Source organism: Eurytemora carolleeae, unplaced genomic scaffold (assembly GCF_000591075.1).
Source record: "Eurytemora carolleeae unplaced genomic scaffold, Eaff_2.0 scaffold993, whole genome shotgun sequence".
Taxonomy (NCBI): Eukaryota; Metazoa; Arthropoda; class Copepoda; order Calanoida; family Temoridae; genus Eurytemora; species Eurytemora carolleeae.
The window spans coordinates 90,160-103,440 of NW_019396879.1; the positions used below are offsets into that span (position 1 = coordinate 90,160).

The 13,281-nt window shown below is 31.4% G+C and overlaps 1 protein-coding gene and 1 long non-coding RNA gene across 6 annotated transcripts; one reads left to right on the forward strand and one right to left on the reverse strand.

Moving 5' to 3' along the window:
- The first annotated feature begins 1,206 nt into the window (after positions 1–1,206).
- On the forward strand, positions 1,207–11,497 carry LOC111709656 (uncharacterized). Of its 5 annotated transcripts, none has more exons than XM_023483434.1 (5): positions 1,207–1,315; positions 6,411–8,291; positions 8,331–8,540; positions 9,191–9,240; positions 10,826–11,497. In XM_023483434.1, exons 1-5 carry the CDS (start codon positions 1,237–1,239, stop codon positions 10,892–10,894), a joined length of 2,289 nt encoding a protein of 762 aa, XP_023339202.1. In that variant the 5' UTR covers positions 1,207–1,236; the 3' UTR covers positions 10,895–11,497. The 5 variants fall into 5 exon arrangements, with proteins under 5 accessions (XP_023339202.1, XP_023339204.1, XP_023339203.1 ...); XM_023483436.1 differs by having other exon boundaries at positions 6,411–8,282; positions 8,367–8,540; XM_023483435.1 differs by having other exon boundaries at positions 6,411–8,246.
- LOC111709657 (uncharacterized) lies at positions 1,322–4,491 on the reverse strand. Its single transcript, XR_002766909.1, has 3 exons — positions 4,229–4,491; positions 3,900–3,979; positions 1,322–2,808 (listed from the first exon to the last, which is right to left on the reverse strand). It is a non-coding gene; the product is annotated as an uncharacterized LOC111709657 (long non-coding RNA).
- Positions 11,498–13,281: the final 1,784 nt, after the last annotated feature.

Genomic DNA, 13,281 nt, shown 5'->3' on the forward strand with positions numbered 1-13,281 from the left:
AGAATGAATAAAAAAGAAAAAATTTTAAAATTCGTTTTTTGAAAATCCATTCGATCCAGCCGGATATAGGCAACATATCTATGACTGTCTAAATTCTAAAAAAAATTCAGGTGTTTCTGATTTTCCACGGGCACTTAGGTAGCATTGTGTTGTTTATCTTGAAACCTTTTAAAGGTTCAGGTTCAGAATCTAGAACTTAGTTTCATCTTAAATCATACAGCTAGTAAATGTAAATATTTAATTCACAGAAAGATAGGAATTTAAAAACTTTTTTTAAAGAGTAAAGACGCAGGGGCGTACGAGAGCATTTGTGTAGGGGGGGGGCACATTTTTGCCCCCCCCCTAAAAAAACATTTTTTGAAAAAAATACTGATATCTTTTTTTAACTAGTAAACACTATTCGATCATATGCACACTTATATATTACAAGCGTTAATAAATTATTTATGTAATTTTCATAAGAGGGGGGGGGGCACAAAATCAGTTTTCTGTAAGTTTAAAGCAGAATTCTAGGCCGGTAAAGTGAGCAAGGCCCAAAAAAACTTGGTTTGAAGTGGCAAACAAACTGCAAACCAAACATTGCTATCTGTTTTAAGAAGTTTCTCCACAAAGATATTAAAGTTATGCATTTCTAACGGCAAATTACGTAAACAAAAAACAAGTTTTTCGTGAGAGATATGCTTTAAAAGTTCTTAAATCTTTTTTAATTATAAAAAAGACGACATTCTGTGGCTTCTTAATTAAACCAATTGAGGCGTCTGGTTTTGCGTATAAATCCCAATGCCTTCTCTTTATATTACCAAATACTTTGGGAAAATTTATACACTTAACTATTCTGCTGAAGGATGAATTAAAAATTATGCTAAAAAAATGATAAACTTAAATAGGAAAAATTGACAATTGAAAAATATATCTTACCCCTTGGCCTCTTCCCGTTCGCAGTGAAGAACAGTTTATACATGTACGTCAACAAAAGTAAATTGCTGGGTAAATGGAAATCTTTACATGTGTTTAATCATGAACAGTTACTTAGAAGAACAACCATGTTTTGGATTTATAATATTTTACCGTATAAATAATGCTTTCTTCAAACTTGGGCGGAAAATCAAAACTAAAGGAGCATGAGGTCACAAAGTCGTAACAGTAATGTTGCATAAATTGAACCTTATCCTACGGTCTAGTCCAGTGTGAACTGTAAATGATTTAAATATTTTTTATTTTTCAGAAAGGAATAAAATGATTTTACTTTCTATTCTTCTCGGCTTTATTGTCCGTGGATCAGATGCTGGTACTTGGGTACTTGTAGGGGATAGAGGTAAATTCCGGAAAACAGTAAAAAAAAACAGTTTGGAGAAAAAAATCGGGTTTCATCCTGTTCCCACTGCAAATTTGCAAAAATCCAAATGTTTATTTTAAAATAAAAATTGCACAAGATCCCATGTAATAATTTTGCGAAAAATCAGCGGAAATTCCCAGGAATATTTCACGGGAAAATCCGGTGAAAATGTTAACAGAAATTCCGTGAATTTCTCATAAAAAATTTAAAAATTTCTCTGGAATTGATTTTGGGGTTTTCTCCGGAAATGATTACAAGAAGTTCCCCGGAATTATTTCCGGAGAAATTCTCGAATCCAATTCCGGAACAATTCTTGATACAAATTCCAGAGAAATTCTCTAGTTCGATTCCTGAGAAAATCCCAAAATTTATTCCATAGACATTCCTGAATCCAATTTTGGAGAAATTCTCACCGTTTGATTCTGGAGAAATTCTGGAGTCCAATTCCGAAAAATTTGCTGACACCAATTCCAAAGAAATTCTTGATACCAATTCTGGAGAAATTCCTGATTCCATTTCCGGAGAAAGTCTTGATGATAATTCTGGGGAAATTCCTGAATTTGGGGATTTTCTCGAGAATTTCCTGAGAATGAGTTCCCCAAAAAAACCAAAGAAATTCTTGAGTTCAAAAAGAACCTCAACGAAATTAATTATGCGATTACTTTACGAATCTAATTCCTAGAATTTCTGAGGAATCAGTATTAACAATTTCTGAGGAAAAAAAACAGAATACTGATACAATTCGTCCAATTAAAAATAATGAAAAACAGATTATATTAAATTGTAAGAGATCTCAAATAATTGTGTGAAGGACAATTTTTCCATTAAAATTAAGTGGATTTTTTACATAGAAACATGGACAAATTTAGTACAAATTTAGTTCTCAAATATAATGGTCTGGTCTTTTTTACAATACTTTTTATAAATAGTGGTTTTTGATACATAATGTTTTCATAAAACTAAGATTCTTAAATTACTTCTTAAAATTGTATCATAAATTAATCATTTAAGAATAATCATGACACATCGAAGGGTAGAGATGGGCAATGGGTAATGATCTTAATGGTTTGGGAAGAGAAGGTGTGGGGGTAGGGCCATATGAAACAAATAAGATGTTAAGTGACCAGAATAATTAAGACTTTTAAAATGGTCAAAATTTCATGAGCTCTTCAAATTTGCAATTTGAGTAAGTAAATTTAGCTTGTAGCTTTACTTTACTTTGACACCAAATACCACCAATACTACTACCGCAAAGTACAACACTTCTGTAAAGAGCTTTATTACATATTCAAACTTTCTTGCTCAAGTTAGAACCCTCCTGTCAGTTTGTGTTCCGGCACCGTCTCATTAATTTAAAAATCGAATTAATTCTTTTTTTATCTAAACTGATAATGAATATTGTCGTCTTCATCATTTTTGAAGATATCACCCTCACCATCCCAATCCTCGTTTTCCTGGCTCTGTGCGGTGACCTATTTTGAAATTTCTAAAATTTCTTACATGAATACTACTAAACAAATGGCAAGCTTTCTCTGTTTGTTTGATATATTTGTGACCGATTTTATTTTTAATTTGATTAAAAGTAATTGTAAGCGTAATTTCAAGTAACCCTCCATACTAAGATAATAATTTTGATTCACAACCGAATCCTTCAAGGTTCTGAAGTTGGACCCTCAAGCATATCAAAATGGGCCTTGATCCAGCTCTTTGGTGCCCGTGTTCCCGGGCCGGGATCAGGCTGAAACTATGAGGGAAAAGCTTAGTCTGATAAACTGAATTAAACATTAATATGGGAATAATCAGAATTTAAACGACGAAACAACATTATCTCCCGCATTATTAATAAATGTTTCAAGGGTACTGTTCATAGATAAAGATAGATTGCGCATAAGACGACATTTGTCATCTTGAAAGATATAAATGTACAGAGTTGTTTTAAAGATATTCCTATTATATAGGTTTACTATGGTCGGTTGTGAATATTGGCTGTTCTTATGTCATTGAGTACTTGTGGTGTACATGAGTTCTGTAGAGAGAACTTTAAGTTAGTTTAGTCTGTCTCATGTCCTTCTTCGGTTCTCGTCAATATGATATATTGCTCAGTGAAATATTGTTATTCAAATAGTTCCATTCCCGGAGTTATTTTACACCCTATTATGAAATCCATTAAAACACCAAACCACCCCGCATATCATTGAAGTACACTTTGACCCCTAGAAGTATGAGTTCGCGGACTATACAATTCTTGTTGATTTTGCGTACATAAGCTATCTATGTTTATTTATTTATCTATGGTACTGTTGTGAATCGCAGCTTTACATGTTTTGTGTATCGTGTGCTATATGTTTGCTCTGTGTGTGTGTGTGTCGTATGGGGGTGTGCATGTGCATGGGGGTGTCCATATACGCCATGTATTATCCTAAAATTTTCGTATCTGTGTGTTCTTTATCCTAAATCAGAAACGCTATCCGAAAACGCTATCCGACATTTCAATTCTATTTCAATTTTGTCTGTTCGCTATGTACTACGTGCACTGCGGAGTGTGAACAATTATGTGCGGTACCTGAGGTTGTAAATCCAGGAAAAATATTTCTACTTCAAAGCCTAATGTCTTGCAGAAACAATTGACACAATAGATCTAACCTAAATCAAAATATATTGTGTACATTTATGATAAGTTAGAAAACCGGCGTTGACCAGGTTTATATCAATATTCAGTTATAGTTACTTCCACTTTTCACTCAAGCTTCGTATTGTATTCTGTTTTAGTGAAAATGTCAGCCAATTTAAATTTAGTCTGCTTTTAAAAAAGATCATTAAAATCAATCGGACAGAAGAGATATTGGCAAAGCATAAGCTTTCAAAAAAAAACTATTTCTACCCTGTCATTACCTTGGTCAGTTTAGTTCTCGGCCATTTAACCATCATCCTTGTCATCTTCATAATTATCCTCCTCGTCAACATCCTTCTCGTCACTATCTCCAATATCTCCAGCAGCGACAGAAGCTGGATCAGGTTTCACCCATACATATGTGTTTAATAATTCAAAAATTTACCTATAAATTTTAATAAATAATTCAAATCAGCAAGATTTTTACAAAGTTTTTCTTTCATATATTTATTACATTTGTTTGAGTACATCTTTCAAACTTTGCTTTAAACATCCTGCTGTAATTCCATCAACTCCCAAGACTGGGAAGACCTCGAATAAGTTAAAATATAAGCATTTATGCAAAAGAATTTATTCATGAAAATAAACATGTATAACCATTTTTTAAATCTAAGTGCCATGCGAAAACAACTTAAAGGGTGGAAAAAATCAAAAGTTACTCTTTAAAAATATTTTTTTTTTACAAAATATGTGGATCCCATATCAAAAGATGCGTGAGGAACCGATGATAACTGCCCATTTGTTTTTTTGGATCGATATCGTCAAAATCGTTTGATCTAGGGCCAAAAAAAAATATTTTTTTTGGCAATTTTGATTTTTCAAAAACTCATCTTTTCTAAATGTTGCTTGCATATCATTCTCAGAAATATCCGGAGAAACTCTCAGGAATATCTTTATACTATGTCTCTTGTTTAGTTCTTAGAAATTTCTTGGGGGAGATTCCAGAGAATATCCTTGGAAATTCTCGTAACTAATTCTCTCATTTAGTTCCCCTAAAAATCCATGAACTTGGTGACCAAGTCCTGAGAATTTCTAGAGAAGTGTTCCGAAGAATTTCTCAAGAATTTCTTGGGGAAAAGTTCCGGAGAATTTCTCATGAATTTCTCGAAACTGAGTCTCAAAACTCATAACCCCACAAAAATCTCTCATCTTGGGGACTAATTCTGCAGGGGATCTTCTCGAGAATTTCCGAGGAATTAGTTACATGAAATGGTTCTTGAGAAATTCCTCGGAAATTCTTCAAAGAAAGTCACCACGGTTGGAAAATCTGGGGAAATTTCTCAGTTTGTTACCTGGAATATGATACATTATACATTTTTGAAATGCTCAACAAAATCCAAATTTGCGAAAAATTGCTACATTTTCAGACTCAAAGTTTGAATTGTCCAATCTGCTTCCTTTTGTTGTAAACTTTTCAAAGAGCTATAAAATGTTGAAATACAGTGACAGGAAGTGGGTCTAAATATAGATTATGTCTATGTTAGTAAAATTTTAAAAAGCATTTAAGGATATTATGCCTGAGGACTTAGACAGTAGGTATTAAAGTCCAGCTTTAACCTAAAGTGAGGGGAGTGAGGGGCTTGTCTAAATTTATAGAAAAGTAAAAAATTTGAACAGCCTCAAACCAATACTTTTCGAGTTATACAATCCCCCCCCCCTCACCCCCATAGGATAGGGTTAATCATATTGTGACTTCACTGATACGAAAAATAGGTATTTGAGAGAAAAAAAACTTTTCATTCCGCTCTTTTTTCCTAGTCATAAAGGCGAAAAATGAAGAATATATAATTCTTTCACACTGTGGCTACGTAAAAAAAAACAAGTTATATTTCTTTAACAAAACCTCTGTTACATTTCAAGATTTGGTTTTATAATTAAAATCTGAAAATTGTCATAAACAGCATAGGACCCATGACACTGAAGAATATAAAGACGAGATTTGAGTAATTTTATTTGCTGCTAACCTCGTTGGCTAACACAAATAGTTTTACCAGAAGCTCAAAAAAATCAACTTATCAAGTTAAATGGGTCTGTGTGCAATACATTATTGTCCTAATTCATGTTCAATGGACTATTAAAATAATAATTTGAGTTTAACAGTCGTCTTTTTATTCCCCAGTTTTATGGTTTCCACTGAAAGAAGTTTTGAATGTAAGAATTAGAAATTTAACACTTGTCTCAAGCTTCAATTTTTACATATCTTTGCAACCTTTGGTGCTTATCTTAGATATTTCAAACTATTACTATTTAAACTACACAAACTTTGTAGTTTGAAATATTAGGTCAGCAAAATAAAATTGCAAAGATATAAGGATTTATAGAAAATTAGAGTTTGAGGCAAGTGTTTAGTTCCCTTTACAGCAAATAAATGTGAACTAATAAAATTGAAATATTTATTTGTAGATATTCCTCGCTACAGATATATTGATGATGGGATGGAATGGGAAATTCTGGATAATGTTGCAAAGAGAAATCAACAGGATTATCGAACCACTGATACCATTAACAATCAACCTCAACCACAGTCAACTGAAAAGCATGATGATCAATCTGCTATTCAACTATTTAATCAAAATCAAGCGAAAATAGATCAATATGAAGAAGCAATGCAAAATCAACCAAATATCAATCAATATGAAGACACAATACAAAATCTACCAAATATTAATCAACATGAAGACACAATACAAAATCAACCAAAGATCAATCAATATGAAGACACAATACAAAATCTACCAAATATCAATCAACATGAAGACACAATACAAAATCTACCAAATATCAATCAACATGAAGACACAGTACAAAATCAACCAAAGATCAATCAATATGAAGACACAATACAAACTCTACCAAATATCAATCAACATGAAGACACAATACAAAATCAACCAAAGATCAATCAATATGAAGACACAATACAAAATCAACCAAAGATCAATCAATATGAAGACACAATACAAAATCTACCAAATATCAATCAACATGAAACCACAATACAAAATCAACCAAAGATCAATCAATATGAAGACACAATACAAAATCAACCAAATATCAATCAACATGAAGACACAATACAAAATCAACCAAACATCAATCAATATGAAGCCACAATAAAAAATCAACCAAGTATCAATCAATATGAAGCCGCAATACAAAATCAACCAAATATCAATCAATATGAAGCCAAGATGGAAAAGGCTGATTCGTCTAAAAGTATATCTGATCATTCCTCTATAATTCATTGGACTAAAGTTTCTCCTTCTTATCCTTACGCACCCCCAATAGCTTCCTCAGTTTTCCCCCAAGTGTCGAATGTACCCCCTGTTATTTCTTATGTTTCTCCAAACATATCCATTGGACTATTCAGTGTGTCTGATAGGCCCCAAACTGTTGCTCAAGGAGCTTCGAATGTTAAAGCTGCATCCCAAATTGCTCCCAATTTACTTCCAATTGATTCTGATGTTCCCAAAAATTCGTCTGAAGATTTAATGGTTGTAAATATTAGTTTAGATGCTTCAGAATTATCTCCGATTACTTCTGATATATCTTTAGATGTGTCTGGGCCCTTGTGGGCTCTCAAAGCTGTTTCTACTACATTAAATTCTAATTCGGATGTAGCTTCCACTTCTTCTGTCCTTCCTCAAAAATTTTCTGATGCTTCACCAGATATATCAGATATTAATGCAAGAGAAGAAGTTTCAATACCTGATGAAACTTTGGAAGAAACTTTTAATCTTGATTACAATAAAGATATGAACATGGAAAATAATCAAGGCTTTTCCTACATTTCAGAAAATAAAGCTGTAGGCACCCAAGTCAATGGCATCCAAGCAGAGGACACGCATGCAGAGGGCATCCAAGCAGAGGACATCCAAGCAGAAGGCACCCCAGCAGAGTTCATTAAAACAGAGGACATCAAAACAGAGAGCTCCCAAGCAGAGAGGTACCAAGCAGAGGTCATCCAAACTGAGGGCATCCAAGCAGAGGCCATCCAAGCAGAGAGCTCCCAAGCAAAGAGCTCCCAAGCAGAGGACATGCAAGCAGAGGACATCCAAGCAGAGGGCATCCAAGCAGAGGACATCCAAGCAGATGGCACCCCAGCTGAGTTCATCCAAGCAGAGGACATCCAAGCAGAGGACATTCAATCAGAGAATTTGCAAGAAGAAATCAACAAAACAGAAATCTCTGGAAATCAAGAAAGCAGTATGAATCAAGAAAGCAGTATGAATCCTGGAAATCAAGAAAGCAGTATGAATCAAGAAAGCAGTATAAATCCAGGAAATCACAGTATGAATCAAGAAAGCAGTATGACTCCTGGAAATCAAGAAAGCAGTATGAATCAAGAAAGCAGTATAAATCCAGGAAATCAAGAAATTAGTATGAATCCAGGAAATCAAGAAAGCCGTATGAATCAAGATAGCAGTATGAATCCAGGAAATCAAGAAAGCAGTATGAATCAAGAAAGCAGTATGAATCCAGGAAACATTTATTTTAAACCTCTTATTGTTGGATTGAATGATAAAAAACAAGGTAATTTAAGATTAAAGATGAACTAACCGTACAAACCGAAATATTTTTCTAAAATTGAACAAAAAATTTTCAGAAAATGATCTCTTTCGCAAAAATGTTCTAGATCATTAATTTCTTTATATAGTTTTAGAACACTTATAAACCCTATTTACTCCGAAATCGAATAATTTGCAAAATATTTGCCTTCGATTAGTATAAATTGCGCATCTTACTGAAATGTATAATTATATAATACTAATTTTTGCGTTGCATCATTACTGATTACATAAATTAGGGGTTAAGACAAAACTGAATCGTTTTTTTAAATAATTCTTTGATTTGGTATAGTTATACCCACTAAGAAAGCTGTAGGATTTTGGTCTGCTATGTTTACAATTTCTTTGTTTATTTTTTGACTGAATAAACACTGCATATCCGTCTGCATTGTTCATCTTGATGAGAGATTAAAAACGCGTTTTTGCAGCCATTTACCGTTTCCATAAAATAAACTCTATAGCAGACTTAAATAGATTATGGCTTTTGAAATCAGGTATTATACAATGCTAATTCTTAGCAAAGACGATCTCTAATTCGTCACTAAATTCCTATGTTTATTGGGACCCCCTGTATCTGCTTGTTTATTGGGACCCCCTGTATCTGCTTGTTTTTAGAGCTGCACAGTGCCTTCAATCCTGTATTTGTACACAAAACTGACTCTCATGTAAGTATAAAAGGTTATCAGTAGTGTTTTGTGCCCCTATACCACCTCCAGATTTAATTTTTAGTTTGCTTTCATGATGAGTGACTGAAATTATTTGATCTTTTTTACACGTAAAGACAGTTCAATTTTTTTAAAAGAAGAGTTATGGAATGAAAAAAGTGATTTCCATAAAAAACTTCTAAACTTTTCAAAAAATAGTTTGGCTACCAAATATTGAAGAATAAAAGGAATTCTCTCAACATAAGTTGCATATTACACGCTCAGTCCCAATTAAAGGGACTGTAAGCGTTATTTCAATTGACCCTCCATGCAAAGACGACAATGCCCTATTTACAACGGTACTTTTTAAAGCTTCCTCATGATTAAGTAAAAGTTAGATATCTTAAGGTTTGTGTTTTTGTTTTTAACTGGGGTTTCTCTGGGAAAGTGACTGAAGCGCAGTTCTTGCCAACGAGGTTATAGTGTATAGAGAGATGATGTACGCTAATCATAAGGAGATTCCGGCCTAACTTATGAAACCTATAGTATATCAATATTAGTGAACAGTTGTAAGTGTACAGTACAGCATAACTGAGCACACAAGTAGAGAACTATCATCCCCCCTGGTTCTTGCTTATAAAAAGCAAAATATGGAGAAACTTACAGAAATGAACACTTTTCGAGTAAAAAAAAACCGACGATATCTTCCACATTTTTGATCAGATTAAGGTTTCAAGGATACCGATGTAAATCGGGCATTGTCATCTGTGCATAGAGGGTCACATGAAATTACGCGTACATTTCCCTTTCATAGGGAGTCTGGACGACGACTTCCATATCGTTTTTATATATAACGCAGTATTATTTCGCGAAAATGTTAGAGGGTCCCTCTTTTTATAATTATCACTTGTCACTAGAATTCTAAAATTTGGTCTACAATTTTCTTGTCTTAAAAATTGACAATTGTCTAGATGCCAATTTATTAAATAATACAAAATTGTTGAATATATCCATCATATATTAAAGATACAAAACAGGTATACCACCACACTTTTATAATTTTATTACATTGGTACCCTTCAAAGCTGACTCTGCTCAAAGGCATGAATTATGTATCAATGTTTATAATCTTGAAAACTGGTCATTTTTAATTGTGATTTCTACTACAGAAAAACATGTTGGAATTATCATACAGGGTGTCCCGCGAAACATGACAGTTGTTGAATAGTTTGAATGTCTTCTTCCATATATTATATTGGATATTAAAGACTTTTTGCATGTCATTTCTTGAAAATAATTTCTCAAATAAATTTTACTTTGAAATCAATTTTACAATAATATAATTGGCATATAATATTTGTCATCATTCTCTTTAGTATCAAACAACTTAACTAATTATGGAAGAAGACATTTTAACCATTCACCAACTGTCGGACACACTGTAGTTAAACACTTTTAAACTTAGAAAAACGACAATATCTTCCACAGTAATGATCAGATAAAGGTTTCAATGGTGCCAATGTGACTCCGGTCGGCGGTGGAGGGTCATTTTGAAATTTCTCTTACGGTCCGGTCCGTTTTATTGAATAATAAAAAAATATTTCAGGATACAGAAAATATTCGGAGAATTCATCAAGTCCATGTGGAAAATATGGAAAATCAAGAAATTTTCTGAAAAGGGACACATTGATGATACAAAAAATCAAGAGTTTTTCTTCAAAAAATATTATAATTTTGACATTTAAATTTTGATTTTTCAACATTTCTCTTTTCTAATGTTTAGAATAAATGTTAATGCATTACATATATAGAAAATTAGAATCTATGTCCTATTTAGCATATAGAACTTTTGTTAGTTAGGACTTATGATTTTATAACAGTTTGTGGATTTATTTATTGAATGTTGGTGATGATTTTGAAGATTCGGAGTCCTTGATATATTTTGTTTGTACACCATAGAAACTATGGTAGAAGTAAATATTTCCATTTACTGATAGCGCCGATTGAACAAATTCTTGAATCTAATTGGATAAGAAGATATTTTATTTCTATTGGTTCAGAATAGACAACAAACACAAGACTGAACCCTGATTGGATTAGGCGCTGATGGACTCGGCTTACAGGAGTGTGTAACAGGGTAGATCTTCTTCAAGACTGCTTTGTTTTTCTGAACCAGGCTTGATCGTCGCCTGGTTGCCTTTTTTACGCACCTATTGTTAACCTTTAAATACGAAGTACAAAATATGTAAAAGGGATAAATATATAACTTGTAAAAATACATTGGACAAATTGGTTTAATGAAAATATTTTTTTTTTACAATCGTAATTTGTGCTTTGTTCACTCATGTACGCACGTAACAATTGATAACAAATAAGATTATATTGATTACAAATAAGAAAATATTGATTACAATTAAGATATGATTACAAATATGAATATTTTGATTACAAATAAGAATAACTTGATTACAAATAAGAATAACTTGATTACAAATATGAATATATTGATTACAAATAAGAATATTTTGATTACAAATAAGCATAACTTGATTACAAATATGAATATATTGATTACACATAAGAATATATTAATAACAAATAAGATTATTTTGATTACAAATAAGAAAACATTGATTACAATTAAGAATATAACTTGATTACAAATATGAATATATTGATTACAAATATCAATATATTTATTACAAATAAGAATATTTTGATGACAAATAAGAATAAATTGATTACAAACATGAATATATTGATTACAAATATCAATTTATTTATTACAAATAAGAATATTTTGATTACAAATAAGAATAACTTGATTACAAATATGAATATATTGATTAAACATAAGAATATATTGATGACAAATAAGAACAAATTGATTACAAATATCAAGAATATATTGATCACAATTAGAATATATAAAAGTAATAGATAAGAATACCTTAATACCAATCGATATTGATAAATATATTGATTACAAAAAAAGAATAGATTAAATGCAAATAAGAATATATTGATTGCAAATAAGAATATTTTTATTACAAATAAGAGTATGTTAATTGCAAATAAAAATGAATTGGTTAGAAATTAGAATATATTGATTATAAATAAGATTATATTGATTAAAAATAAGTAACACTTGATTACAAATAAAAAGATATTAATTACAAATGAGAATAATTGATTACAAAATAAGAACATTTTGATTACAAAAAAAGAACATTTTGATTAGAAAAAAAAAATTATTGATCACAAATTACAATATATTGATTACGAAAAAAGAATACATTGATTACAAATATGAATACATTGATTACAAATATGAACATATTGATTACAAATATGAACATATTGATTACAAATATGAACATCTTGATTATAAATATGAATATATTGATTAAAAATATGAAAACATCGATTACAAATATATCGATTACAAATATGAAATATTGATTATAAACAAAAATATATTGATTATAAATCAGATCAGAATATATTGATTACAATTATAAGAATGAATTATTGAATTAAAATCAATTTAATACAAATCAGATTTTTTTAAAAGTAAATAACTGGTATAACCATTTATTAAAGCTGAGCACCAAAGAATGAAAAGTTTTAACTTTATGGTCAAACTATTTTTCTGCAGATAAAAACAGTATCAATTAATTTCAAGTGACCCTGTTATCATAGTTTTAAGTGACCATGCTATCATAGTTTTAAGTGACCATGTTATCATAGTTTCAAGTGACCATGTTATCATAGTTTCAATAGAACATGTTATCATAGTTTCAAGTTATCCTGTTATCATAGTTTCAAGTGACCCTGTTATCATAGTTTTAAGTGACCATGTTATCATAGTTTCAAGTGACCCTGTTATCATAGTTTCAAGTGACCATGTTATCATAGTTTCAATAGATCATGTTATCATAGTTTCAAGTTATCCTGTTATCATAGTTTCAAGTGACCATGTTATCATAGTTTTAAGTGACCATGTTATCATAGTTTCAAGTGACCCTGTTATCATAGTTTCAAGTGACCATGTTATCATAG

Bases quoted from the DNA above. Each gene is read 5' to 3' on its own strand.
- LOC111709656 (XM_023483433.1), top strand. From the start codon at position 1,237: ATGATTTTACTTTCTATTCTTCTCGGCTTTATTGTCCGTGGATCAGAT. The intron at 1,316-6,410 runs GTAAATTCCGGA...ATTTATTTGTAG, and splicing joins GGTACTTGTAGGGGATAGAG to ATATTCCTCGCTACAGATAT. The intron at 8,541-9,190 runs GTAATTTAAGAT...GCTTGTTTTTAG, and splicing joins ATTGAATGATAAAAAACAAG to AGCTGCACAGTGCCTTCAAT.